A 25,695-nucleotide genomic window follows, 5' to 3' on the forward strand; every position below is an offset into this window, starting at 1 on the left:
AGCACTACATGTATAAATGCTAGTTTACTTGCTTCCGTATAAACTGCTAGCAATGCTACCAAAGCTAACCCTTCCATTACAGCCACTGCTAGAATTATAATTATAGCAGACTATTTTAATTACCTGCATATAAACTGCTAGCACGGTTACCAATGCTAATGATAGCCTTACAGCCACTGCTAGCATTATGAGTCTAGCATGCTACCATGCTAATTTCTTTTATATCAACTGCTAGCATTGCTACCAATGCTAAGTCTACCGTTACGGCTACTGATAGCATTACAATAATAGCATGCTAAATCCTACTCATTACAAATTGAAAAAATATTTTTAAAAATGTAAACGTATTTAATCATTATTTTTTAAATCCGAACGAAGTCGTTACATGAGTTTGCCTAATGAATATTAATGGTAAATAAATGTGTAAACAAGGGTAATCTAATAAAGCTCGTCTGTCTTGTACAAATGTGATTTATTCAGCTCTGCGGTTGTTAAAACACAGCCCTGCATGCTCAGCAACAGGCACTGGAGCTAATTTAATCAGTATTTACACGTAAGTCAGCATTTCCTGACCACTGCTTTGGCTTTATCGTGTATGAATATTGTCAGGCCGAGCTATTATCCTGCAAAGTGCTCGGCTCTGCAGGAAGGAATCAGTCATTAGAACCTCGTAGGTGCAGACTGTGGCTGTTATTTTATATTGCGATAGATGTGTTCAGGGTTTATATGAGATGTGGCAGGAGCAACAGGTGCTTTTACGCTACAGCACAACGTTGTAGAATTGGATGTTTTTTTGCTGGTTTTTACAACTATCAGATGAACTCATCATTTTTTTTGTTTGTTTTATGCAGGAGAACAAAAGCCAAAAACAATTGACAAAAGAGTCACTATGCAAACTCATCTTGCCTCAGGTGCACCTGTTTTTCTTGTCACATACCAAGTATAAGATAAACCCAGACGGGTGACTAACACAGGCTCTCGAATCACGGTAATCCCACTTTGAAATAGTGAAGTAAGGCAGACGGACAGGTGCGCCAGACGACAGTTTAGACCTAGGACACAAAAAACAAACCAGAGACCTCCAGAACCGATAAGGTATCTATTATCTAACCTGTCAAACTCAAGGCCTGGAAGCCAATTACGGCCCTCCAAATTATGTTACCAGAATCTTGAAAGTAACTAAAAACAATTTCAAGAATTTTAAAAATCGTAAGATTTTCAATTTATGTCACTTCTTTATCCAAAGGATGATTACATTTAGCGTTAAAAATTAATTCAATTAAAAAAAGAAAATCACTGCTAGAATCCATACATTCATCCAAATTATTTTCAAACATCATTCAATTATTTTCTTTTTTCAATCACAGATTTGTGTCTTCTCGTGTCAGAATTTTCTGTCAACTTAGGTCCTTAAATTAAGTGTTACACACTGAAGTCACATTTTTACCATTATACATATGGGTGTTTATTGGCAAGAATATGGCAATACAATACATATGGAGATTCAGGAGAAACTATACAAAATATTGTGATACAGTGTGATTCTATAGGAACAAGGATATATTTGTAGTATTGTCGAGTAGTTGACTCTGGTGTTGAATAATTTACAGACTGTTGTTGAAGTCGTAACTGCTTCCATCCGTTTTCAAACCAAAATATGTCCAAACATCATGTTTAAAAGCGGCTGGAGTCGACTGTATCCTCTTGTCCTTAGTAATCGGCGGGAACTCGTGGGATTTTATTGTTCCTTTAGCTGCGTAGGACGTATCGACTGCTGCTATTTAGATTCATTTCAATACAACAATGAACAAATGCAGTCAATATTTGCATGTGAATTGTAATTTATTTTCCATTCTTTTTATGTTTACATATTTCTTTGAGATATAAACCATAAATGAAGAATGATAAAAAAAATACAAAATATTGTGAAAGAAGAAATCGATAGTTTTGGGTTTTTTTTATACTACTAATAAAAAATAATTCTACTAATAATTATATTAATTATAATGTTTGGCGGTTCTTTTTTCACTTTAGTAAGTTGCTATGACAATTGTCTTAAATCTCTAGTAATTGAGGCTCATTTAATATTTAAACAATGTCATAAAATATGTATTCTTTGTGTGGAGAGCGGCAGCATCCTGTAGGCCAGAGGATTCATTAGTGGTTCTGTGGGCTTTGTCTTGGTAACAAATATTGATCCCAGAAGCTCTTCTCCTGTATACAAGGCTCTGACTGTGGTCGCCCGTCAATCCACGCTGTCGTCATGGGAAACGTGTGTTGAATGATCTACTGCAGCCGCAGATACAAAGATGTGGTTGAAGCAAGAGTTGGGAGGTAATAGCGAGGGTTCGCGGACAGAGGGCGCTAAAGATTTATAATTTCACGAAGAGCAGCAAAAGATAATTAAAATACAGTTTGAAATGTTTCATGGAAATATAAATATTAATAAAAATGCTTAAAAAAAATGTAATTATGTCTGTGTAGAAGCCAAATAAAAAAGTTTTCCAGCATCAGGACTGACTTTTCCATGAGTTCATCTCTGAGAGAGAGAGCAGCCAATATCAATATTTCATAAACAAATGAAAGCCAGGATGGAGGCGAGCTTCAGAGCTGGAGGAGAGAAGGATCAATGCTAGGACCTCTCTGCCAATGGCAGCCTGAGATAATGTTATTATCCATCAGTGGACCATCGACCAGTCGGCCGCTCTTTGACTGGTTCGAATTCAATAAGAAGCTTTAAAACATTTGTTTAGTGACACGAGCCACAGGTTCCGGATCAAAACTTCAGCGGTTCCAAGTAAGGATTGCACCGATCCGACTTGGACCTTTGAGTATCGACCAATAACGATTCGATATCAGTCTTAGAATATTGTATATATAATAAGTAGGTGATGATTAATGTTTTGTGAATATATTGTTTCCTCATGACTGGTCGTGACCTCTCTTCCATGTGTTTTCCACACAAAATTAAAAAAAAACATTTGAATGTAAAAACGTTTTTTTTCCCACTGTAAAGTATGTATTTACATATAGTTTTTATATCAAATTAGCTTTTGAAAGGTGGCTATTATCAGAATCATTGTGTCCGTTTATACAGATAACACATTTACTTGGAACTAATTATGTTCCAAGTATATCTTGAAAAAAGTCATTTAAATAAATATCAAACATGATTCATTTTTCTGAGTGTGCTTCTTGAAGAGCCTCTTGCATTTTCTCCTGCACATGCTCCATCTTCTCAGCCCACTCTCCAGCCAGACCCAACCAATTCAACTAAATATAATTAAAAAAAAAAAAAATTGACTCACAAGGTAAAGGGGTCAACATTTCAAAATGATTATTGTTACCAATTCCCCGGGAGGAGGAATCTCGGAATTTTGGAGGAGATCTCCAGATTGGGATTATTAAAGTGTATCTATCTAAATGCAAATTTCCACATCTCACCATTGTCTTTACGCACAGACCTGCTGACACACTGAATGTTTCTGCTGAAACAATACAAGTAAGTAAGTAAAGGTTTGTAAAGCACCTTTCTAGACTAGGATCAGAATAGATGGATGGATGGTGTACTATCAATCCCAAGAATAAAATGATTTATTTTAGATTGGAAAATATTTCAAAAATGATTAATTATTTAATAATCTAAAAAGAAAATCCAAACCAAATCGTTACATGACTTTTTCTGATTAACGGTAAATAAATGTGTAAACAAGGCTAATCTAATAAAGCTCGTCTGTCTTGTACAAATGTGATTTATGCAGCTCTGCGGTTGTTAAAACACAGCCCTGCATGCTCAGCAACAGGGCCTGGAGCTAATTGAATCAGTATTTACACATAAGTCAGCATTTCCTGACCGCGGCTTTGGCTTGATCGTGTATGAATATTGTCAGGCCGAGCTATTATCCTGCAAAGTGCTCTGCTCTGCAGGAAGGAATCAGTCATTAGAACCTCGTAGGTGCAGAGTGTGGCTGTTATTTTATATTGCGATAGATGTGTTCAGGGTTTATATGAGATGTGGCAGGAGCAACAGGTGCTTTTACGCTACAGCACAACGTTGTAGAATTGGATGTTTTTTTGCTGGTTTTTACAACTATCAGATGAACTCATTATTGTTTTTGTTTATTTTAAGCAGGAGAACAAAAGCCAAAAACAATGGACAAAAGAGTCACTACGCAAACTCACCTTGACTCAGGTGCACCTGTCTTTCTCGTCACATACCAAGTATAAGATAAACCCAGACGGGTGACTAACAGGCTCTCGAATCACAGTAATCCCACTTTGAAATAGTGAAGTAAGGGAGACAGACAGGTGCGCCAGACGACAGCTTAGACCTGCGACACAGAAACCTGATTGTATAAATATTTTAGTAAATGTGTACCGTCACACTTTGAATATGAATTTCTAACATCAGAAATTGAAAAACCACGATATTTCATTTTGATGTCTGATTGATACACATTTGCTCGGCAAGCAAACTCAACCCAACTATGATTGATTTGACACCCCTTATGTAATGTGAATACATTAGTGTAACAGCTAGCATCACAATTAAAATATTTTGGTTAGAGGTAAAAAAAAGTAGTTAAAGTAAAATAAAATTTAAACAAACAAATGTTTTGACAAAAATCCTGATCATTTAAATTATTTTTTATTGTCATTCCGTTTTCAGAAAATGCAACAAAATGTGCTGATGCTAAAAAAAAACACTAATGTCTCATGATACAGAAATCTAAGATTATCGCAGTATTGGCCAGAATCTGACGATAAAGGGTCAACGATACAATATACTGTGATACTGTAGAAACAAGGATATATTTGTAGTATTGTCGAGTACTAGACTCTGTTGTTGCAGAATTTACAGACCACATGACTCTTGACGAAGTCGTAACGGCTTTCATTTGTTTTGAAACCAAAATATCTCCAAACATCAGTTTTATAAGCAGCAGGAGTCGACTGTATCCTCTCGTTCTTAGTCACCGCCGGAGAGGCGTGGGCTTTTATTGTTCCTTTAGCTGCGGAGAGCGTAATAACGCCTACCATCTAGCGGCCAGAGGTTTAATTGCGACACAAAAATGAACAAATGCTGTAACTCGGTTTGAGAAGTTATAGACCTAACATTCGCTTTTAAAAGCTACTGGAGTCGACTGTATCCTCTCGTTCTTAGTCACCGCCGGGATGGCGTGGGCTTTTATTGTTCCTTTAGCTGCGGAGAGCGTAATAACGGCTGCCATCTAGAGGCCAGAAGTTTAATTGCGACACAAAAATGAACAAATGCTGTGACTCGGTTTGAGAAGTTACAGACCTAACATTAGCTTTTAAAAGCTACTGGAGTCGACTGTATCCCCTCGTCCTCAGTCATCACTGTAATCTCGCAGAATCATATCTTTTCCTTTAGCGGCCAAGGGAGGCAATGACTGCTGCCATCTAGCAGCCGGAAGATTAGTTGCAACACTAAAAAATGGACATGGACACGATGTGAATATTTCCATGTATTTACTAATACAGTTTATTATTTTTTTTAAATTTTACACAGACTTTACTTTAATACAAACCAAAGATGAACTATGAAAAAAATATAAAACGATTTTAAAGGGGGAAGAAATTGCTATGGCAATTGTCTTAAATCTCTGGTACCTGAGGCTCATTTAATATTAAAACAGTGTCTTAAAATATGTATTCTCTGTGTGGAGAGCAGCAGCATCCCGTGAGCCAGAGATTCAGGATTCATTAGTGGTTCTGTGGGCTTTGTCTTGGTAACAAATATTGATCCCAGGAGCCCTTCTCCTGTATACAAGGCTCTGACTGTGGTCGCCCGTCAATCCACGCTGTCGTCATGGGAAACATCTGATCTACTGCAGCCGCAGATACAAAGATGTGGTTGAAGCGAGAGTTGGGAGGTAATAGCGAGGGAGTGCAGACAGAGGGCGCTAAAGATTTATATTTGCACGAAAGGAAACTAAAACTACAGATTTAAAGCGTAATGTTTCACGAAAATAGAAACCGTAAGAACCTTAATTACTTCTTTTTATTATTAAGAGTGAGAGCCAAATAAAAAAGTTTTCCAGCATCAGGACTGACTTTTCCATGAGTTCATCTCTGAGAGAGAGAGCAGCCAATATCAATATTTCATAAACAAATGAAAGCCAGGATGGAGGCGAGCTTCAGAGCTGGAGGAGAGAAGGATCAATGCTAGGACCTCTCTGCCAATGGCAGCCTGAGATAATGTTATTAGCCATCAGTGGACCATCGACCAGTCGGCCGCTCTTTGACTGGTTCGAATTCAATAAGAAGCTTTAAAACATTTGTTTAGTGACACGAGCCGCAGGCTCCGGATCAAAACTTCAGCGGCTCTAAGTTAGAGCATCGCTAGATATGTACAAGCAGACAAAACCCTCAGTTTTATACACACTTTTCATTTAAATATATCAAAAGAGTAAAAATTCCACAATTTGTTTAGCCAGCTAATGCTAACATATTTTGTCTTTAGCAACAAGGAATGATGTTAAATCTTCAAATGACACTTTTTAGATACAAACACTTTCAATCATGGACATAAAACTAATATAAGCTTAGAAAAAAAACTTGCTAAAGGCTGAACATTCTATTATACTTAATCTTCTGTCCTCACATCATGTGTTACATTCCATCTGCTAAATATATTTACCTGTATTTTAGGAAACGTGTTTATTTTTGAAAGTGTCAGGTTAGAAAACTGACATTTAGAGCTAAAATTTAAAGATCAGACACAGGATTTAGTAGTAGAGACAAAATAAGAACTGTCAGTACGTCCCATTTTTCAAAAACAGTTATTAAAAGGCCTTATCGCTCAAGTCCAGGGTCCGATTCAATGAAAAAAAGGTTTAAAACATTTGTTTAGCGACACTAGCCACAAGTTTCTGAGTTGGAGCATCACTAGATATGTACAAACAGACAAAAAGGCAAATCGTTAGAACATATTTTAGAGATATTCCCTATAAATTCCACATTTGGTTTATCTGAAGCTAACAAGCTAAGGCTAACATTTTTGCTAAAAACAAAACGGAATCAAGTTAAACTTTAAATAACACTGAAGCAGTTTGTTTTCTATTAACCTCACGCCTCCTTAATCTAGAAGACAGATTGTACATTGTACTATGTAAAAAAAACAACATCTATTGCTAACTATTACAGACCATATTGTAATTAAGTAGATATACATTTGTTGAAACATTTGTTGTAAAATCCTTAAAATAAATTAATATATTCTTTATGAATCCGATTGTCTTTATCTAAGAGATTAAGTGTATTTTTATTTATTTAGAATATAGATTCAACTAAGTTAGTAACAACCCCAGACAACTCCCCCTCAGCGTATTGTCTTTATTATGTCTTTTTATTTAGTAGGAGTTGATTAATATAATTCTTGTTCTTTTTTTTATATTGAAAGTAACATTATTTTGCCTATACCAATATAAAAGGAAAATATGTATATTTATATATATTAAATAAGTAAATTGTAGCTCAGATATTGAAGTAAATAATCATTTTAACACTACATTTCAGTGACCTCATTCTATTTTCTCATCGGAGGAGACGCTCAACAAGAGACACCTGGTTCTGGTTTGACCAGCTGCGAAAGGGAAGGAATATATTTATCGTAAAAGTGACCGTCTTTCCTTCTGGCACAGCTGTTTCTTGTTACATCGCCGTGATCTGGACTCCGCCTTTTGCTGACCCACTGGTCCGTCTGAACCACCGGAGTTATAGCCAGGCACATTATCAGGATGTTTGAACCCCCCCCCCCCCAAAAAAAAAACATGAGCCAAATATTCCCTCTGAAGAAAGTGATGGAACAGAAAAGGTTGAAAATTGGTTGAGTAAGCATTATTTGGGGGACTTTTGAGGTGGAATGTTGGACGCTGGCGAATATGTGTGTGGACCATCTATGGCCTCTCAATGTTTCCTTTTTGTTTTCCAGCTCTCCTCCTACCCCAGTGCTGTTTTTGCGCAACTCTGACATCTTTTTTCACGAGCTGATCACCTCTCACCATCCCAGCGTAGACGTACGACTCATCGAAAGTATATGAAGATTTCTCGTGACTTGCAAAAGAATCATTTGCGTTTTGCCAATTTCCAAGAAGAATGTGCTCACGAAACGGATCTGGAGTTAATAAAAGAGAGTGAACTCTGCTGTTGTGTGTGTGTCGTCATCACAAGCAAACAAACTCCCCCGATGAAGTCTGGAACTCTAGTGGGGGGTGGGATGGATAAACCTTGAGGGAGGGAAAGCGTGAGAAACAGGAAGTGAGAAAAGAACCAGGAAATGCCACGTCACCGAGAATCACGGACTTTGGTCAGTTAATCGTTAACAATCTGCTTAAGAACGTCAATAAATACGAAAGGCGTGTATAAATATTTAAAAGGCCTAATGCACCGTTCTCGCCCGTCCCACTCTGATGACATCAGCATTCAATTTACATAACCTGCTGTAAGATGCGAAGACTCAGATTTAGTTATAGTGTTTTTAAAAAGTATATTTTTTTGTTTTTGTACTTTTTTGGGGGAAAAAAAATGTACACATAGAAATGACTCAATCTCATCATGTGACTAAAGAAGCCTACGAAGGCCATCACAGTGACAACATGTGCCAAATACAACATAATCCAGTCGTAGTAGTCAGGACTTTGGGTGTGACAGGTTTGTGTTCTCATATTGCCTCAGTTACACACCTACTCTCTGGGGAGCTGATGGACAAACGGTGTTTACAAATTCTACTTTTGTTAAATTATGTTTGAGGCACCTAAAATAAGCTACTGCTTCATAGCTTCACTGTGTAACATTAGAGAAGCTATGTAGCATTAGCTAATGCTATCTAGCATAGCTACATAGAAAATGAAATGCTATTTTGAAGCTAATGCTATGTAGCATTAGCTTCAAAATAGCATTTTTCTTGAACAATACTCTGAAGTGGTTTATTGTTATCATAAAATCCAGACATAAGTGGATTAGAACCACTCATATTCTTGCGATTAAAATAATAGTTTTATTCTAAGGTTATGTTCGATAGAAATGTTTTAGGTGTTAAAAGAATATGTCTCTCATCTCCATGGATCCCTGCAGTCTTTTGGCCCTTTTCCTCAAAATAAGTGAGTTGTAGTTGCCATAATGATTTTGTTTACATTCAATTTAATCCACAAAGTGAAGTCAGATACCAATATTCTTTATTGAAGAATTTAAATTTCATTAGAGAACCAGAAATATGATTAAACAAAAACATGTTATAGGAATCAGAAAGATGGATTTCAACAAGAAAGGGGGAACAAAAAAATCAATAATGTCTTCTCTCCGATCTTAATCTTAATCGGCTGGTTCCGATCTGAACCTCAGTTTGTATTGATCACAGCCACGGTCGGCCTTTCATGGGAGCCACTGTTGTGCATACAGATGATCATGTGCGACCCCGGCAGGTCAAAGTTCAGCGGCTGTCACTGAAAAAGCAAAAGATTGTCCGAAGCAGTTCGGTTCTAAACTCAGCCAGTATACAGTGATTATGACCAACAGTTAATAAAGTCATGCTAGAAAAAACAGGAGATTTTAACTAATAACAGCTGAAACCACAAATTGTTAAAGAGGAAGTCGAGAACAGGAAAAAGTATCTCCTTCCCTTTATTTCTATGTGTTCAGTGTTTCTGTCAGCAGAGTGTGACCTGGAAACATCTGCAGAGGTTCAGAAGGTTTTTCCTAAAGAATAACTAAATCCAAAGACAAGCATTAGTATTTTCCGAGAAATTATTTCATTAGGTTGGTCATTTAAAATGTTTCCTTTAGAAAAAAAAAAAATCTATTACACAGAACTAATCAAATATGAAACTTGCATTTATTTGTATTGCTATGAATCATTGATTAAGGTTTTATTAAAATGTTCTTACGTTATTATTTTTAATTCGTGCCAAACACGTTTGCGTTACATTAGATTCTACATTTAATTATTATTACCTATGTTTTATATACCACCAGGATAAAATCAAGTAAATAGCTTCCATGCAATATCCTGTTTTTTTCAGATTTTCATCTGTGGAGTGAAATCCTTATCGTTATCTCAGCAGTTTCGACGCCTCAGCGGTTCTTCAACATCGTATCTGATGTAATTGCATCATACTCTGCCAGTGTAAGCAAAACTGGTTCATCATAATAAAACATGGCCGACAGATCCAAGTCGCTTTAAATTTGCATCTGTATTTACACATTTTGGACTGAATCCAAGATTGTATCACAAATTCAAATGGAAATAGGAGCCAGATAGTGGAGTGAAACAATCTTCCACCCTGCTCAAAAGTGCAATGAAATATCTTTTAATTATTTTTAAATTTGATTATTAGCCGCATGAAAATAAACATACACCAGGATTTCTGTGAGGACTCCAGAAGGGGAAAACGTAAGTAATAGTTCATTGAAAGAGAAAAAGGTAAATTTTGGGGTTTTTTAGACGTAAAGATTACATAATTATAAAAAAAAATGCATTTCATATTTCTCACGTTGTTTACAAAAAGAGGGAAAGTGACATAGGTGTTAAAAGAAGTCATTAAAAAATATATTTTTAGTTTAGCAAATTATTCAAACATGCAAAAGTCAACCACACTTTCTTCTCTTGTGTTTGATGACAGATTGTATCGATACAATAATGCAGTTCTTCATTCCTCTAATCATCTTAACACAGTGCAGAACCTTATATATTATTATAATAGACTGTACTCACCGTGATACATTTGCGCCCCCAACAGTCAGGCTCCACATCTGGGAGGGCGTAAAGTGGCGCCTGGCTAGTTACTTTAAGTGGCAAAAGAGACTCTGGAGATTTGAGTGGTGGACGATAAATCATGACGTTCAAAAGAGGGTTCAATATTCTCTATTACTGTAATGTGCATTGTGTCGTGAAAGGAAACGCTGCTTCACTGACTTGGACTGTAACATGAATGTATTGAAACTGTTCTTTATTAGCTGATGCTGGGTAAAGCTGGTTTGCTAAATATACAGTTTTATTATTATTTGTATTTAAGTAAACAGCCTTGTAATAATAAATTAAGACCCAAAAGTTCACCTTTTGAGACACGGAAAAGATGACACACCTGGTTATTTTTGCCAGATTTAGTCAGAAAAAGAGCACTAGCTAGCATTAGCCCGTAAACCAAAAAACTTCTGTTTTTTTTCTTAGATATTTTTGGATAAAACCCTATTTATTATGACTCCTAATCATATTTATCTGCAGGTTTAGTGTCACTTTAAAACACCCATAAACATGTGACTAAACTAGAAAATGAAGGTTTGCATGAAAAAAGTAAATCTTCTTGTTTTTTTCGTTTTATTACTTACATTCTTTCCTGTCTTTGTAAGTGGTATAAGAATACATCCATACACTCATGTATCACAATTTTTTTTCGCCATTGAATTTTTATCATACTTCTTTCATGGTATATAGTCAATAAATCGTATAAAATAAAATAATCTTTTTTATTTTATTTACAATGAATCTACAACTATTTGCCGCATTTGTTCGTTTTTGTGTTGCAATTGAACTTCTGGCCGCTAGATGGCAGCCGTTGTTACGCTCTCCACAGCTAAAGGAACAATAAAATCCCACGACATTCTGGCGATGACTAAGGACGAGAGGATACAGTCGACTCCAGCAACTTTTAAAGCTGATGTTTGGAGATATTTTGGTTTCAAACGAATGAAATCAGTTACGACTTCATCAAGAGTCATGTGGTCTGTAAATTCTGCGGCACCAGCGTCAAGTACTCGACAATACTACACATATACATATCCTTGTTACTACAGTATCACAATATATTGTATTGTCGGCCTTGTATCAGGATATGTTTTGTATCACCAATACACACCCCTTATCATTGCTCCATTTGACTAAAAGTAATGATTTGATCTAAAAAAAGGACTATCACTCATTTTTTGAAACATTAGCAGCAAAATAGCAGTTGGTTGCTACATGTAAAGGTGAGGAAAGTAACTGATTCTTCTAAAGTCCACATGTAATGGAGCGATACGGAGCTGTAAATGATATCAACCTGCAACACACGGCTATGTTTCTTTGAGGTTTAGTTTTAGGTGAGAGGTAAAGGTTGTATTGGGTGAGCCACGCCTACAACACTGTTTGAGAAATACACCCAGTAGGAAATATATATTTTAAGAACAAAGAAACAAAATCTCCAGGAAGCCTTTGAACTTTTGACTTTTTTTTTAATTTTAGAAAACCAAACTTGTTACATTTGGTTTAACCAATGGAGGCAATATAGTTCAAATTAAATATGTTGGTTTCACAGTTGGGTCTTGATTAAGTGGTTTACCTGGGACCAACACACTTTTGTTGTGTTGCAATATAAATATCAGCAAATTGACCTTCGGAGAATTCATTCTTACGATGACAAATTGTAAAAGTTTTGGGTCCATGAAGACAAATTACTAATCATATTTATCATATTTATGATCATTTACAGTTCGAGACAGATTCAAAAAATTGTTCCTTTTGGAAATTTGGCACATTTGTCTCGACTTAACTTAAGGATTAAAAGTTTGTAAAGCCTGTAATTCAAATGACCTCCCACTTTTGCGTTGAATGATCTTGTTCAAAACAATAATTTACCTACGATCTGGTAAATAAGCGTTTCAAGCGTAACATGTTCTGGCAACTTACTTTTATATCGCTTCAGGAAGCGGTCAAAGGTTATAAATGAGTCAGGTGATACAGCAAATCCAGGAAGGCTGAGCGAGTGTCAGAGTAGTAGTAGTAGTAGAGTCCAAGGCAGTACACTGCAGTTGAACAGCCTAGGGCTCAAGAATAAAATTGGTAAATCTATAAAAAGAAAATTGGTTTCATCAAGTTCAGAAGATCAGGTCACCAGGAAAAGTCCACACTGAGAGCTTCTCTTTCATAAAGTAAAATGTTTTGTTCGTGGATATAAATTAATTACAGTGAGATATATGTTTATATTTCTCTTTAAAGTCTTTCAAAACGTCTTTTTACACAAAATGTTAAAATCTAGAATCACTTATCACGGTGCTTACGTTGTTTTTAGGATGAGTGGGTTTGTGACCACTGTAAAGTCCTGTTGTTCATTCATTTCATTAGATTCCATATTTACAGGGATTGGTCAGGAAACAGATACATAATCGGAATTTTGTCTAATGGTCAAATCTCCACAAACAGTTAAATATACTTCACTAACTACTGTTTTCACTGTAAATTAGTTTCTATTAATGTAGCATTATTAGTCACTTTAGCCAAATATTTTGATTCTCTCATAGTAACTGTTAAAACAAGTCTAAGTTACCTTAAGAGTTAGCTCACATAAACTTAACCACGCCCCAGGAAGACAAAATGACCTTTGACCATGATTATTATATTGTTACGTTAGATATCTTGTGAGGGACGCGAGGGCAGATTGGACCACCGGCCTTCGTTGAAAAGTCTGGACCAACAAAAACAAAAAAAAGATGTATTTGGTTTTACTTAGAGGTCATTATTGAAGCTTTGGTGAAACAACATTGTTACAAAGTGACTTCGAATCAGACAACATAGTCTTTAATAATCTGCAGACAAAATATTTTATTGTAAATTCTGTTTTATATTCTTCAACAATTTCTTTCTTCTTACTGTCCAATCAGATTTATTTTAATCCCTTTTTTTACTTCACAAACTTTGTGATTTAGTTAAATATTTGGTCTCCTCGTCTTCAATGCAAAACAAAAGTTTTCTTCTTTTTTTTCCTTTTCTTCCAGCCCATAAGTACTTTCCCATGGGAGTCAGCCAGAAACCCAGCATGACCAGTTTCCAAACCTCACCTTTCTACAAACAGCTCTATTTATAGTGATCCCTTTGTTCATCTGAGGTGTGGAGGACAGAAAGTCAGTTAGCAGCTTTTTTCTTTTTCTTAAGATGTGACCGCAGCCTCCAACGATGATTATTATTATGTGAACAGTTTTTACTTCCACTTTGCTTTACTCTCCTGAGAAAGTATTTGCTGGTTAAAGCCCAGCACTGGTGAAACGTTTGGCCACACAGAAAGACAAAATTATTTATTTAATGGAACTAATTATTTGCATCTGAAATGTGTTTTATTTAGAATAAAATGTCTTCCATAAGGCTATGAAGCAACAGGTGATGAATTCTATTTTAAATCACTTTCCGTGAAACGAATGATGATATAAAACTAGTCTGAGGTAAGAGGGGTCTGGCTGCATTGTTTCACAAAAGACTGAAACTCGATAGGTGACTCCTCTTTGGTAAAGTTAAATGTTCATCTTTTCCACTTAAAATAATGTTAGCCTATATTCACCCTATCCCTCTGTCTCTCATGGCACTCTTCTTCTTTCTCCACCCCCCTTTTCTCTCTTCTCCCTGCCAGCCGGTCACAGCAGAAGGCAGTTACCATAGAGTCTGGTTCTGCTCAAGGTTTCTTCCTGTGGGAGCAGGTAGCTGTCTGCAAATTTTGGGCCTGAAAAAGCAAGTAACTGTCTGTTCAATTGGGGCTTGAGAGAGCAGGTAGCCGTCTTCAAAGTTGGGGCTTAAGAGAGCAGGTATTGTCTGAAAAGTAAGTAAGTAAGTAAGTAATTTTTATTTATATAGCGCTTTTCCAGACCAGGGTCACAAAGCGCTTAAACAATCAAAACAATACTCAATAAAGTATATACTTTAAAGGGCAAGATAAAACTGATAACACAACAGGAGTTCCAGAAAATCAAGGAAAAGCCTGAACAAATAAATCGTCTTAAGATGTTTCTTAAAGGAGTCAATACACTCCAACAAGCTTGAGAAACAGCAGAGGGGCCTAAGAAGACAGGTCTGCAGCCAGACTTTTTTGGAGAACCCTTAGTTCAAGCACCTGTCAGGAATCTGGTTCTCACATAGGTACTGTTAGACCCATAATACTTTTCCTTATCACATCTGCAATACCAGTGTCTATAGGTGGTTACTGCAGCTATACAGAGACAACAATAGACGTTTATAAAACAGCTGTTGCAATAGAGATGACTCTTAACTCAAGATTTTATTTTCCTTACTCATCCATGTTGCATTATGTAAACATGTAAATGTATAAAAAAAAAGAAAAGACTCTGACCAGAGACACCTGTTTGCGACACACAATGCAGCAGAAAAGTGTCACCATGATGTATTGATGACCTTCAGCATTGTTGACATGAGTCGTGAGAGAGGGAGGCTGCGGGGGAAGAGAAGACGCAGTCAAGAAAGCACATCAATCATCCAGCGTTCACAGAGATGGAAAGAAAGTGTTGTGAGGTGAAAACGGTTTTATCATGTGCAGAAAATATTTGATTTGTGGCGAGAAGTTCAACACCTGTAATGATACTTGTTGAAGCACCGCATTCATCTTTTACTTTTAAATATATATATACTGTATATATCGTTGTGTGTATAAAACAATGTCATTAAGAAGTCTGACATTTTCTGAAAGAAAGGGTCGTTTACATCTACTGCATTGATGTTAGCAAACTTGCATGATGTACATGAGCTGTGTTGCAAATTCAGTTGGACTTTTTTTTTTTTTACATATTTTAACATTATTGTGTTTCTTCTTTCCCAATAGGGCTAATTCTTTTGGGTAGGTTTTATATCGTTTTTGTTCTGAAAACTATTATTAATATCTGGCCACACTTTTGGAGGGAAAGTCCTAAGCTAAAGTATGTTTATCATATTTACTTACCACATTTATTGTTATTCTCTCATTGATTGTATTTCTTATCACTGTGGATTGTGGGGAGTAGAAATTACTTTTTACCATCATCCAAGGATATAACAGCGAACTAACAGCTCTGTGCTTCAGAGATGATTTAGACATGTAAACTCTGTGTTCTTCTTTCTCACATTTCCAAGTAAAATATGGTACTTTAATCCAGATCTGATTTCTATTCTGAAGTTTTACGTCAGATTCCTGACCTGACACTTAGCTCTACTTGTGTGAGTTTGAAGGGCAATTAATGTGTGGATTTAAGTGTCTCTTAAGTTGATCTTGGACCTCTATTGTACTCATCTGTAAATCATCGGAAGTCTCCAACTCTGGTGTGAGTAAAACGAGATCAATGGAAGGAGACGAAGAGGAACAGATGAGGGAAGAAAAAAAGAATAAAATCTAACTGAAGCAGGTTTTCTTCAGAGGTCAGCCAAATCAAAGAAATATGGACAAATGGGAAAAGATCAGAATAAAAAATGTAGTTAGAAAAAATGTAGTTCAGATTTGGGCAAATGCACCACATGACACATCAAATACACGTACTTGCAGAGAGACAGGATTGCTAAAAAACAGATGTCGATCATTAAAGTGATGCTGACCCACTTTCAAAGCCCAATTTTGGAGTAAACAAAACATTAGCCCTAAAACATATAAATAATGAAAGACTTTGGAGTATGAGCTGGGCTGGAGGTGGGTTGGAAAGGGCTTGTTAGCTGAAGATTAGTGAATCACAATGAAGGGTTAACCAGTGGCTTGGATTAAAAGTTTAATTATGTTTGGTTTGTTGGATTTGAAACCTATATTTTTGCTACAGCTAGATATATATTTTTATGTACGGTATCTCAGTTTCAGTATCCATTTAGTTATTATTATGAGAAAAATATGTACTTTTTTCAAGACACTGAATCGATATTAAACCACACTGTATCTATTTTTTTATTTTCAGATTCAGAATTCTTAACACCAGTATCACGAAAAATATTTTTTTGTGCTGACATTACAGTATAAAAGAATGAAATAAGATAACACACAAAATAAGCAAAAGAAAAACACAACCAAGCACCAAGCAACCATTCTTTGTTTTCTGTTGGTTGTTGTTTTCAAGTCATATTTATTTTTTATCATAGCTCTTGGTTTAGATGGATTACATTTCAATAAAGTGTGTATTAAAAAAAAGTATTCGATTTTTCAAACATTAACATAGAATTTTTCCTAGCATTTGTTTGTAATACAATACAATGCCCCAAGATCCCGGCGATGACTGAGCATGAGAGGATACAGTCGTCTCCAGCAGCTTTTAAAGCTGATGTTTGGACATCAGAAAGTTTTCACTGCAGAAATATGACCAGAAACTGTTTCCTTCAACTGAGAAAAATATTAGGAAAATGTTGTCACAACATGATCTGGAGCTTGTAATCCATGTCTTCTCGTCTGGACTATTGCAACAGTCTGCTGTCATGTCTTAACAAGAAGGATCTGTCTCGCCTGCAGTTAATACAAAACTCTGCAGCGAGAATTCTGACCTGCTCAAGTAGAAGAACTCACATTTCTCCGATCTTTCAAACTCTTCAGTGGCTTGCAGTTTCTTTCAGGATCAACTTTAAAATTAAGCTTTGAAATGATCTTGCACTCTCTTTGCCCTTGATGGAGTCTACTGACTCCTTCAAGAAACATCATTGACCCTGTAACATGATACACATCAAATCGCCGAATTCTTGCCAATACTCACCCCTAGTTGTAAAATACATCTGTAAATAATAAACATTTGTATTCGATTTAAACTACTTCCAAGATGTCTTTGATTGAAGTATCTCTCGCCCAGTCTGCTCAGGAGGAAGATGCTGCATGAGATCAGGGTCCTGTGATCCTAGGAGACATCTTGTGGTCAGAAGGATACATTAGCCATTAGCCAAGGTCAAATAGATAATCGTGGTCAACAGCATCCTCAGGAGGGCGAGTCATTTGTCATTTTAAGTACCAGATAAGACGCCTGGATTGTCTTTATCAGATCCTAAGGGTCTAGACAATGAAATAATTTAGGGATTTGGAAACTGGATGTAACAAAAGCTGCTTATGAAATAAAATCTTTGGATTAGTTTTCAACATTTTACATCTTAAAAGTGCAGATATTAATGATTAAGCAAAACGATATCACGTTCAGGCATCAACATGTCTAGACTGGCTCCTCAGCTGGCTTTCATTACCTCACGTTTGATCCCGTTTCCACCTGAAACCACAAACAACCAATCTGGCTTTTCTACACATTCATCACTTTCCACGTCGGCTGGTGCCGGAACATTGTGCCGGAGTTACGACTTCACCCTGAGCTCCTGATGTGAACAGAACCTTTTCTAAAATCACATTCTTGAAAAACAATAATATAAGAACATGTACTTTTGATTTTGCTGTACCTTTTTACCGTATTTGTGCAAATATATCTTACGAGAGGTATTGACTAGAATCAGAGCAAATGTAGAGGTTATTTTATGATTTGTTTTTATCAAATGTAAAATAATTGTTTTCATTGTACTAAAGACATTAATGTGTTCTTTAAAATATATGTGAGTGCCTTTTATGTTCATAGAAAATATAATTTAATAAATACAAATTTATATGAGAAATAAATACATAAATACCCAAACAAATAAAGGGAAAATATATACATGATTATGGGTATTTAAAATAAAACGGGGAGACATAAAATACATTTTAAAAATGTCAAATATATAGGTATATCAGAATTAAAAAAAAAATCTTTAGTGCAACCCAAATTATTATTATTATTAATAATAATAATAATAATAATAATAATAATAATAATAATAATAATAATAATAATAATAATAAATAAATGAATTTAAATTTAAATTAAATATATTTAAATTAGGACTTTCCTTGCTTTTTAAAATTAAGAAATAAGTGGAAAGGTAGATAAATGTCACCAAGTAATAATATAAATACTGAATATTTAGTGTATTTTTTATGAATAGATAACAATAAAACAAATAGCCACACATCCATCTGTGATTCTTCCTGGCTCCTATGATAACACTCTACAGACATAGAAATACGACTATTATCTGCTTCCACAATCATCCACGTCGCAGTAACACAGATTTAATGGATGCAGTCGATGATTTCGTGACTGCTCGGCCTTCGGGTCATTCCAGCAATTCTTAATACACAAACAAGTCTTTTCTTCAGAAACTTTAGTCAAGCTAGCGTAGCAAAGCGACTACCCCAGAGTTTTGAAACGGTGTCACACAACCAGTGGGAGTCCATGTGGCGACCATGGCAACCGTGTCCGAGCCACAACAAGAGGAGTTTTGTGTTGAAGGGCAGAGTTGCTCAAACCCACTCAGACTGGCCTCCTTTTGTTTCTTTCCTCACCATTTCCACTCTGTGGCGCACAGGTCTGCTGGTGAAGACAGCGTTTTTATTTAAAGGGGTGCAGGTTGTCCCAACATGAGGGGTGTTTACAGCCCGTTATCTGTGTCAGTGTTGACCCCCCATCCCTCTCAGTGGGTTTCTGTGGAATGCTGGAACAGGATGGAGGATTTCCAAAGGGGGAGTGACAAGAGGGAGAGATAGAAAGTGGCAGAGAGAGAAGGAGGGAGAGAGAGGGAGAGAGTCTATATATACATCCCAAAGAGCCTGGTGCTCACAGGCACAGCTGGACTACTGGATCACTGGATTGTAGCCCACTGGATATTTTCACAGAAAAGGTAAGTTTTAAGCCCAATTCCACTTTTTCTTTTTCACTCCATCCGTCATTTACGAGGTGAAAACGGTCTTTTCCTTCAGAAAAACAGTGAGAATTGAAGGTAGAGACAGGTTGACAAGATAGGAAGGAAAGAATACACAACTTGTTTAAAAAAAAAAACATTTTCATGTCAAGCTAATCTATATATAAATGTTCAATTGAAATAAAAAAGTTGTTTTTCATCTAAAGTCTCACTATGTTGCATTAAAAAGCAGGAACTCTGATCAATTCCTGATAAGAGGACTCGCCTTATTCTCTTTCAACGAACAGATTTTGCTAAATTAAGCAATGAATCCTAAGATACATGTCCTAAAAAAAATACCTAGTAGCTGTTGGTCATTATAAAATGTACTTGAAAAGTAGATCAACCAGATTTTTTTTCTCGACATGTAAAAAAGTGTCCAGGCATGTGACTGGATAAAGTCTAATTAGCGTATTGAGAGGAAAAGCTGTAAACTGACACCACTGATCTCATCACTGCTTCAATTACCGTCAAACCTTCGTCTCAAGCTGTGAAATATCGCTTTTTTTTTTCCTGCCACAAGTTTACAAAAACCACAGCCCTTTATGCGTTGTATTCCATTATTAATGAGTTAAGTGAGATTGTTGAACAAGTGCAGCGGTGGGGTTTTTTTTTCTCCCTCTGACAGACTTGGGTGTGCCTTTTTTCACAAGTGGATATGGACACCAGGGAATAGTTAGGTCATCTCCTGAGCGTATTTGAAATAGAAAGCTCGGTGCCTGTTTTCCCATGCTGTTAACATCTGTGTTTGCTTTGGTTCTAATGTTGGATCAGTAAAAAAAAAAAAGGCTTCCCACAGGGCCGCACCACTGCACAATGTACGTCATAATTCATGAGTACACACTCCTTGTTTGATTCCATGGATTCTGTTTATTCACGTCTTGTTATGAGGGTTTTTTTTCTAAACATGTCACCAAAGCTTGAAATGAGTCCTTGTCATTTACTGAAGGCTTTGAGGGCGCGGCATGAAACTGGATGCCTACATGTTCAGACATGAACTGCCATTGGCTTCTAAGGTAGTGTTTTGTTTCTCAGGAAAAAAAGCGTCCTGTGGAACTAGACTTTTGTGCCAGCTGATTTAGTCGCCTCCAAAGATGAGCTGGTGAGGCAGCGACCGGCAAAAAAAAAAACCTGATGGTGAAGTGGCGTAGCATCCTTCAATGCAGACCAATCCAGACTTCAGTCCTTTAAGTTTCATGATGACGAATGCTGGGTCTATATTTGGTGAAGAAAGAAAATGGCTGTGGGACGATTAAAATGTCGCAGTGAGATAAAAAACAATCTTCAACAAACACACGTCTGCCGTCTTTCCCCTTTCTCCACCAACACCACGAAATAGATAGCGTTTTCACTTGCAACCATGAGGCATGTCAAGGCCAGAAGAGAGATAACGTCCTTCCATCTGGCTTTTTTTTTCTCCTCTCACCGACCTGAAACATCCATTCCTCGCAAGATGCCGAACAATTTTCTCTCCTTTAGTGAAGATGTAGCAACTCCGTTCTCATCGACCTCAGGCAATCAATTCCAGTCGAGAGTAGAACAAGTGTTATCTATCATTGATGACATAGATTAGTGGGGGACAATTATTTCCCCAGGGACACACCCGGGACCATCAAACCATAAGAAAGAAGGGACTTGAAAAAAGAGTCTTAGTATGATATAATAAATGACAATTAATAGTAGGTAAGTAAGTAATATTTGTATAGGGCTTTTCTAGACCAGGGTCACAAATCGCTTAAACAATCAAAACAATACCCAATAAAATATATGATTCAGATCAAGACACATGAGACAAACACAGGAGTCTCAGAGAATCAAGGAAAAGCCTGAATGAATAAAAGTGTCTTAAGATGTTTCCTAAAGGAGTCAGTAGATTATCAAACACAGAGGGAGAGGAAGATCGTTCCAAACTTAGGCGCAGCAGTCTGGAAGGATTTCTCTCCTCTGGTCCGGAAACATGTTCAGGAACCATCAGCAGATTCTGATCCAAAGACCTTTAGAGCCCGAGCTGGGGTTTAAGGCTGGATCAGATCACTGATGTAAGGAGGAGCCTGACCATGAATAGATCTGAAAGTAAAAACTAGAATTTTAAAGTTGATCCTGAAAGAAACTGGTAGCCAATGAAGAGTTTTAAGGATCGGAGAAATGTGAGTTCTTCTACTAGAGCGGGTCAGAATTCTTGCTTCAGTTCTGTATCAACTGCAGGCGAGACAGATCCTTCTTGTTAAGACATGAAAACAAACTGTTGCAATAGTCCAGACGAGAAGACAATGGCATTACACATAAGTGAAGCTGAATGAACTTGTACTGCTTGATATAAACCCATTCTTTCAAAGGGGACAAAAATACACAGAATATGACACATGAGAAAATAAGGAAATAGAAAAAAGACTTCACGACAGTGATAAGTTGTATTTAAAGTGATAAATAACTGAAAAATGAGTGCAAAATAAAATTGTGAAATGGATGCCAGAATAATTTCCAAATGACTTGTGACCTCAAAAGAACCTTTCTGTCACTTGATGGCTACTCTTTACAAGGAAATAGAATAAAATTGATTGATTGTTTGATTGAAATCGTTTATAGTGCTGTGCAATAAGACTCTGTATTGCGTCTCTACATCACTTGCGGCAAACACCACAATACACTAAACAAAATAGGAAATTTAGAATAAAAATTGGTAAAATAGGTAAATAAAAAAAAAAACGTTTTAAATTTGTATATATATATATATATAACAAGTAGATGAGTAAACAAATAACTAGTAACTCGAAGAATGATAAATAATTAAAATGGGAATAGAAATTTATTGCAACCAGAATACAATAAATTCCTATTTTTTTATGTTTCATTTGCATGGTAAGTAGCTTTCACAGTTAAATATGTAAGGTTAAAGACACTCAGAATATCGTTGGGAGTGAAAAGAACCAGATTTGATGAGTGACGCAAGGGACATGTTAAATAAAGGATGGTGGAGATAGAAGTACCTGGTAAAAAAGTGAAGAGAAGCCCAATAAGGATGTGGTAAATGAATAGGATAAGAGTGACTTGGGAGGATGATCAAGGTAGGTCAGGGTGGAGGAGGCTTGATGCAGGAAGAGAAGGTAGGAGGTCCGTGATGGGTTAATGGATGGATAGATCAGTACACCCAAACGATAGTATCTAATCTGGCTTTGAGTCACCACCAATGACCAGGGTTGTGGGGAGATTTGGAAACACCAATTTATGATGAAGACTCTACAATGAAAACAAAGACTTATGTTGTCATTTTCTCTTCCAGGACTGTGAAATCTAACTGTGCGTGAAGGCTTGCATCAACCAGAACAAGCATGAATTCTGTGGCAGATTGGCTTGTCCAGAACAGGGACAAGATTGAGAAAGGGGTGGAGATCATGGGGCAGGCCTCGGAAGTGTTGGCCGCCACCGTGGGGCAGCTTCACCCGATCCTAGAGGCTGTGTTCGTGGCCTCATCCGAGTTGCTCAGCAATCCAGACGGCAAGGAGGCTCGATATCTGAGTGAGCAGTTCGGTCTGGTCAACCAGCAACTCGAGGGTATCCAAGACGAGATTGACCAGATCGCCCTGGAACTCCAGAAGACATCCATGAACAAGCAGAACTTCGACAGGGAGGCGCAGATGCTTAGCCAGTATGAAAAGTTCCAGGATTTCGTCAACGCGAAGCCCAAATTCAAGGAGAAGAAAATGGAGAAGTTTCTGAGCCATTACGAGAATACCGACAGCGACTTGAACTTGGACGCCCTCTACAACTCCGTCACCGGAGAGAACACCGCGGGAGATCCGCTGCTCGAGACGGTGGTTACCATCGAGCAGAGGAGCCGACGGGCCGTCGAGGATTTCTGCGCTCGGCTGAAGAAGCTGTTTGTGGTGGGCATTATTGCCGTCATGGGCCATGCTGCTCTCAAGGAGGGGGTGGTGGGGGAGGAGATGGTGAAGAGGTGGCAGAGTCGAATGGAGGAGGTGGAGAACAGAATGAAAGCCGCGGTAGACGACTGCACGGAGAACTTTGCAGATCAGGCCAAGCTGGACTTGGAGCACCTGCTTCAGGAGAGCGCAGGACCGGTCGACCCAGAGTTCACCAAAAACCTTCTGGATACGCTGGTTAAGAAATACGACTGGGTGGCCTGGTCCATCAGGGCTTTCAACGAGAAGGAGCGCATTTTCTTTTTCAACTGGCTGGCAGGGAAGAAGTTCCACGGAAGCCTCGGTGCCAACTGGTTTGACATTCTGACCAAAAGCAAGATCAAAGTAGTGGTCTCGTTCTGCGTTGACCCGAAGCCCATCAACAAGAGTCAGATTCTCGAGCAGATCGAGCAGCAGAAGATGAAAGGGAACATGATCGATGTCGCTCAGTCGTTGAGCAAGAGCTTGCCCGACTGTCTGGTCCACGCGGTCAGCCATTACAAAGATGTGGTGGAGTCCAACAACTTTGAGGCGGACTGTTATTACTACGCCAAACACAAACGAGCCTACGTGTGTGTTCACCCCGAGTAAGACGCCTGCTGTGTTCGCTCAATGTCGCTGGTGACTTTTTGGTTGATTCAAAACGAATGTTGTTTACATTTCCCCCTTTTATCCATGGGCTGTGATACACTCATTTTTACATTTGATAGACAAATGTTTTTTTTAATTCAATGAGGCAAGAAAAGATAATCAAGTCCTAACGAAACAGATTATTATGGAATTAATTTTTACTTTAGAGCATGTATCACATTCCTCTCACATGCCATTATTATAAGTTACCTTGATCAGGTATTATCTTAGCTTAAAAGACAGTCAATATCATTCTAAAAAAAACCTTCTATTATCACTAATTTCTAGGTGCCGAAGCTTTGCAACAAATTATTATCCACAAAGAAGCCATTTTGTTTCACCCTCTGCTAAGCTAACATTCAAAGTTGATTGGAAAAAACAACCAAAATTGCTAATCATATCAATCAAGTCAATACAAATCTACAATAGCATGAAATTAAGTGACATTGCATCGTCAAATGTAATATAATGACAAGTGAACTAGTCTAATTTGTGCCCCGATCATTCATTAATGAGCACTTGTTTGTACCATCACTATCACACTGCCTTCATTTTATATTAAAAGAAAATCAATGATCAAAACAAGGTACTTGTTAATTATGTTTGTTTCACTTACAGCAGAATGTTTTTTTGGAAACCTTGAATATTTTAATATAGTTTTTTTTTATTTGTTTTTTGTTTTAAAACATTAAAAAATACATTCTATACATTTTAATGAATCATAAAACCACGACTCCTTACCAACAAGAATCCCTTTAAACCATGTTCAAATCACCTATTGATATGTAAGAGTTGAATATACATGTTTCTGCTGCTTTGTGTGAATCTCTATGCTGCTCCACTATCTCTGTAAATCTAATGTTGATTTGTAATAAAAATATTATGAAAAATATTCAATGAAAATGAGTCGGTTTTCAGTTCTTATCCAACAAGTTCACTCAATACATATGTGTAAATATGTTGTGTTTTACCAACTCTGTTTAAAATTTTGCTAAATGGTCAAATTTGTATTTATACTACATTCTAACAGGCCCTTTGTAGGGACTTTTGGAAAAGTGAGGTCAAATATGATAGTATCCAGCTTTGATTTCTCACAGCTAGAATTATTTACCTTCTGAAAAAAAGTGTCGATTAAACATTTTCACAAGCAGCTGTTTTAATTTTTTTTAATATAACTTCTTCCTTATAGTATTAATACACAATTGAAGTTCATAAATTATGACTTCTCATGACAAATCATCGGAGTGGTTTAATGTTGTTTTTGGTGATGATAGAATAGTAAATGCATGTTCAGTCTGTAAGCAATAACTGGAGAACTATCGACAAATTCCCTAGAATTTTTGCATCAAGTGTCTGGGATTTGTTTCATACATCTGTGACCACAAAAATACAAGAAAATGATGTGAAAATGATAAACTAATAAATTAATTAAATAAAAGAAAATATTACAAAAAAATGCAAAAGAATTACGTTATGTGAAAACATCAATACAGGTATGAAAATTGAATGAAACTCTAATTGAAGCATATCCTCTGTTTAAATGGAAATAAAAAGCTAAATAGAATGTTTAAAAACAATTTAATTGTTAAGCCAAAACTTCTTCTCAAAGGTAAATGAAGT

At 36.8% G+C, this 25,695-nt stretch overlaps 1 protein-coding gene across 1 annotated transcript; it reads left to right on the forward strand.

The window, feature by feature from the left end:
• Positions 1–19,263: 19,263 nt before the first annotated feature.
• On the forward strand, positions 19,264–24,967 carry rpz5 (rapunzel 5). Its single transcript, XM_087812849.1, has 2 exons — positions 19,264–19,465; positions 22,806–24,967. Exon 2 carries the CDS (start codon positions 22,855–22,857, stop codon positions 24,034–24,036), a length of 1,182 nt encoding a protein of 393 aa, XP_087668975.1. The 5' UTR covers positions 19,264–19,465; positions 22,806–22,854; the 3' UTR covers positions 24,037–24,967.
• The last annotated feature ends 728 nt before the right edge of the window (positions 24,968–25,695 follow it).

Source organism: Callionymus lyra, chromosome 17 (assembly GCF_982586985.1).
Source record: "Callionymus lyra chromosome 17, fCalLyr1.hap1.1, whole genome shotgun sequence".
NCBI lineage: Eukaryota > Metazoa > Chordata > Actinopteri > Syngnathiformes > Callionymidae > Callionymus > Callionymus lyra.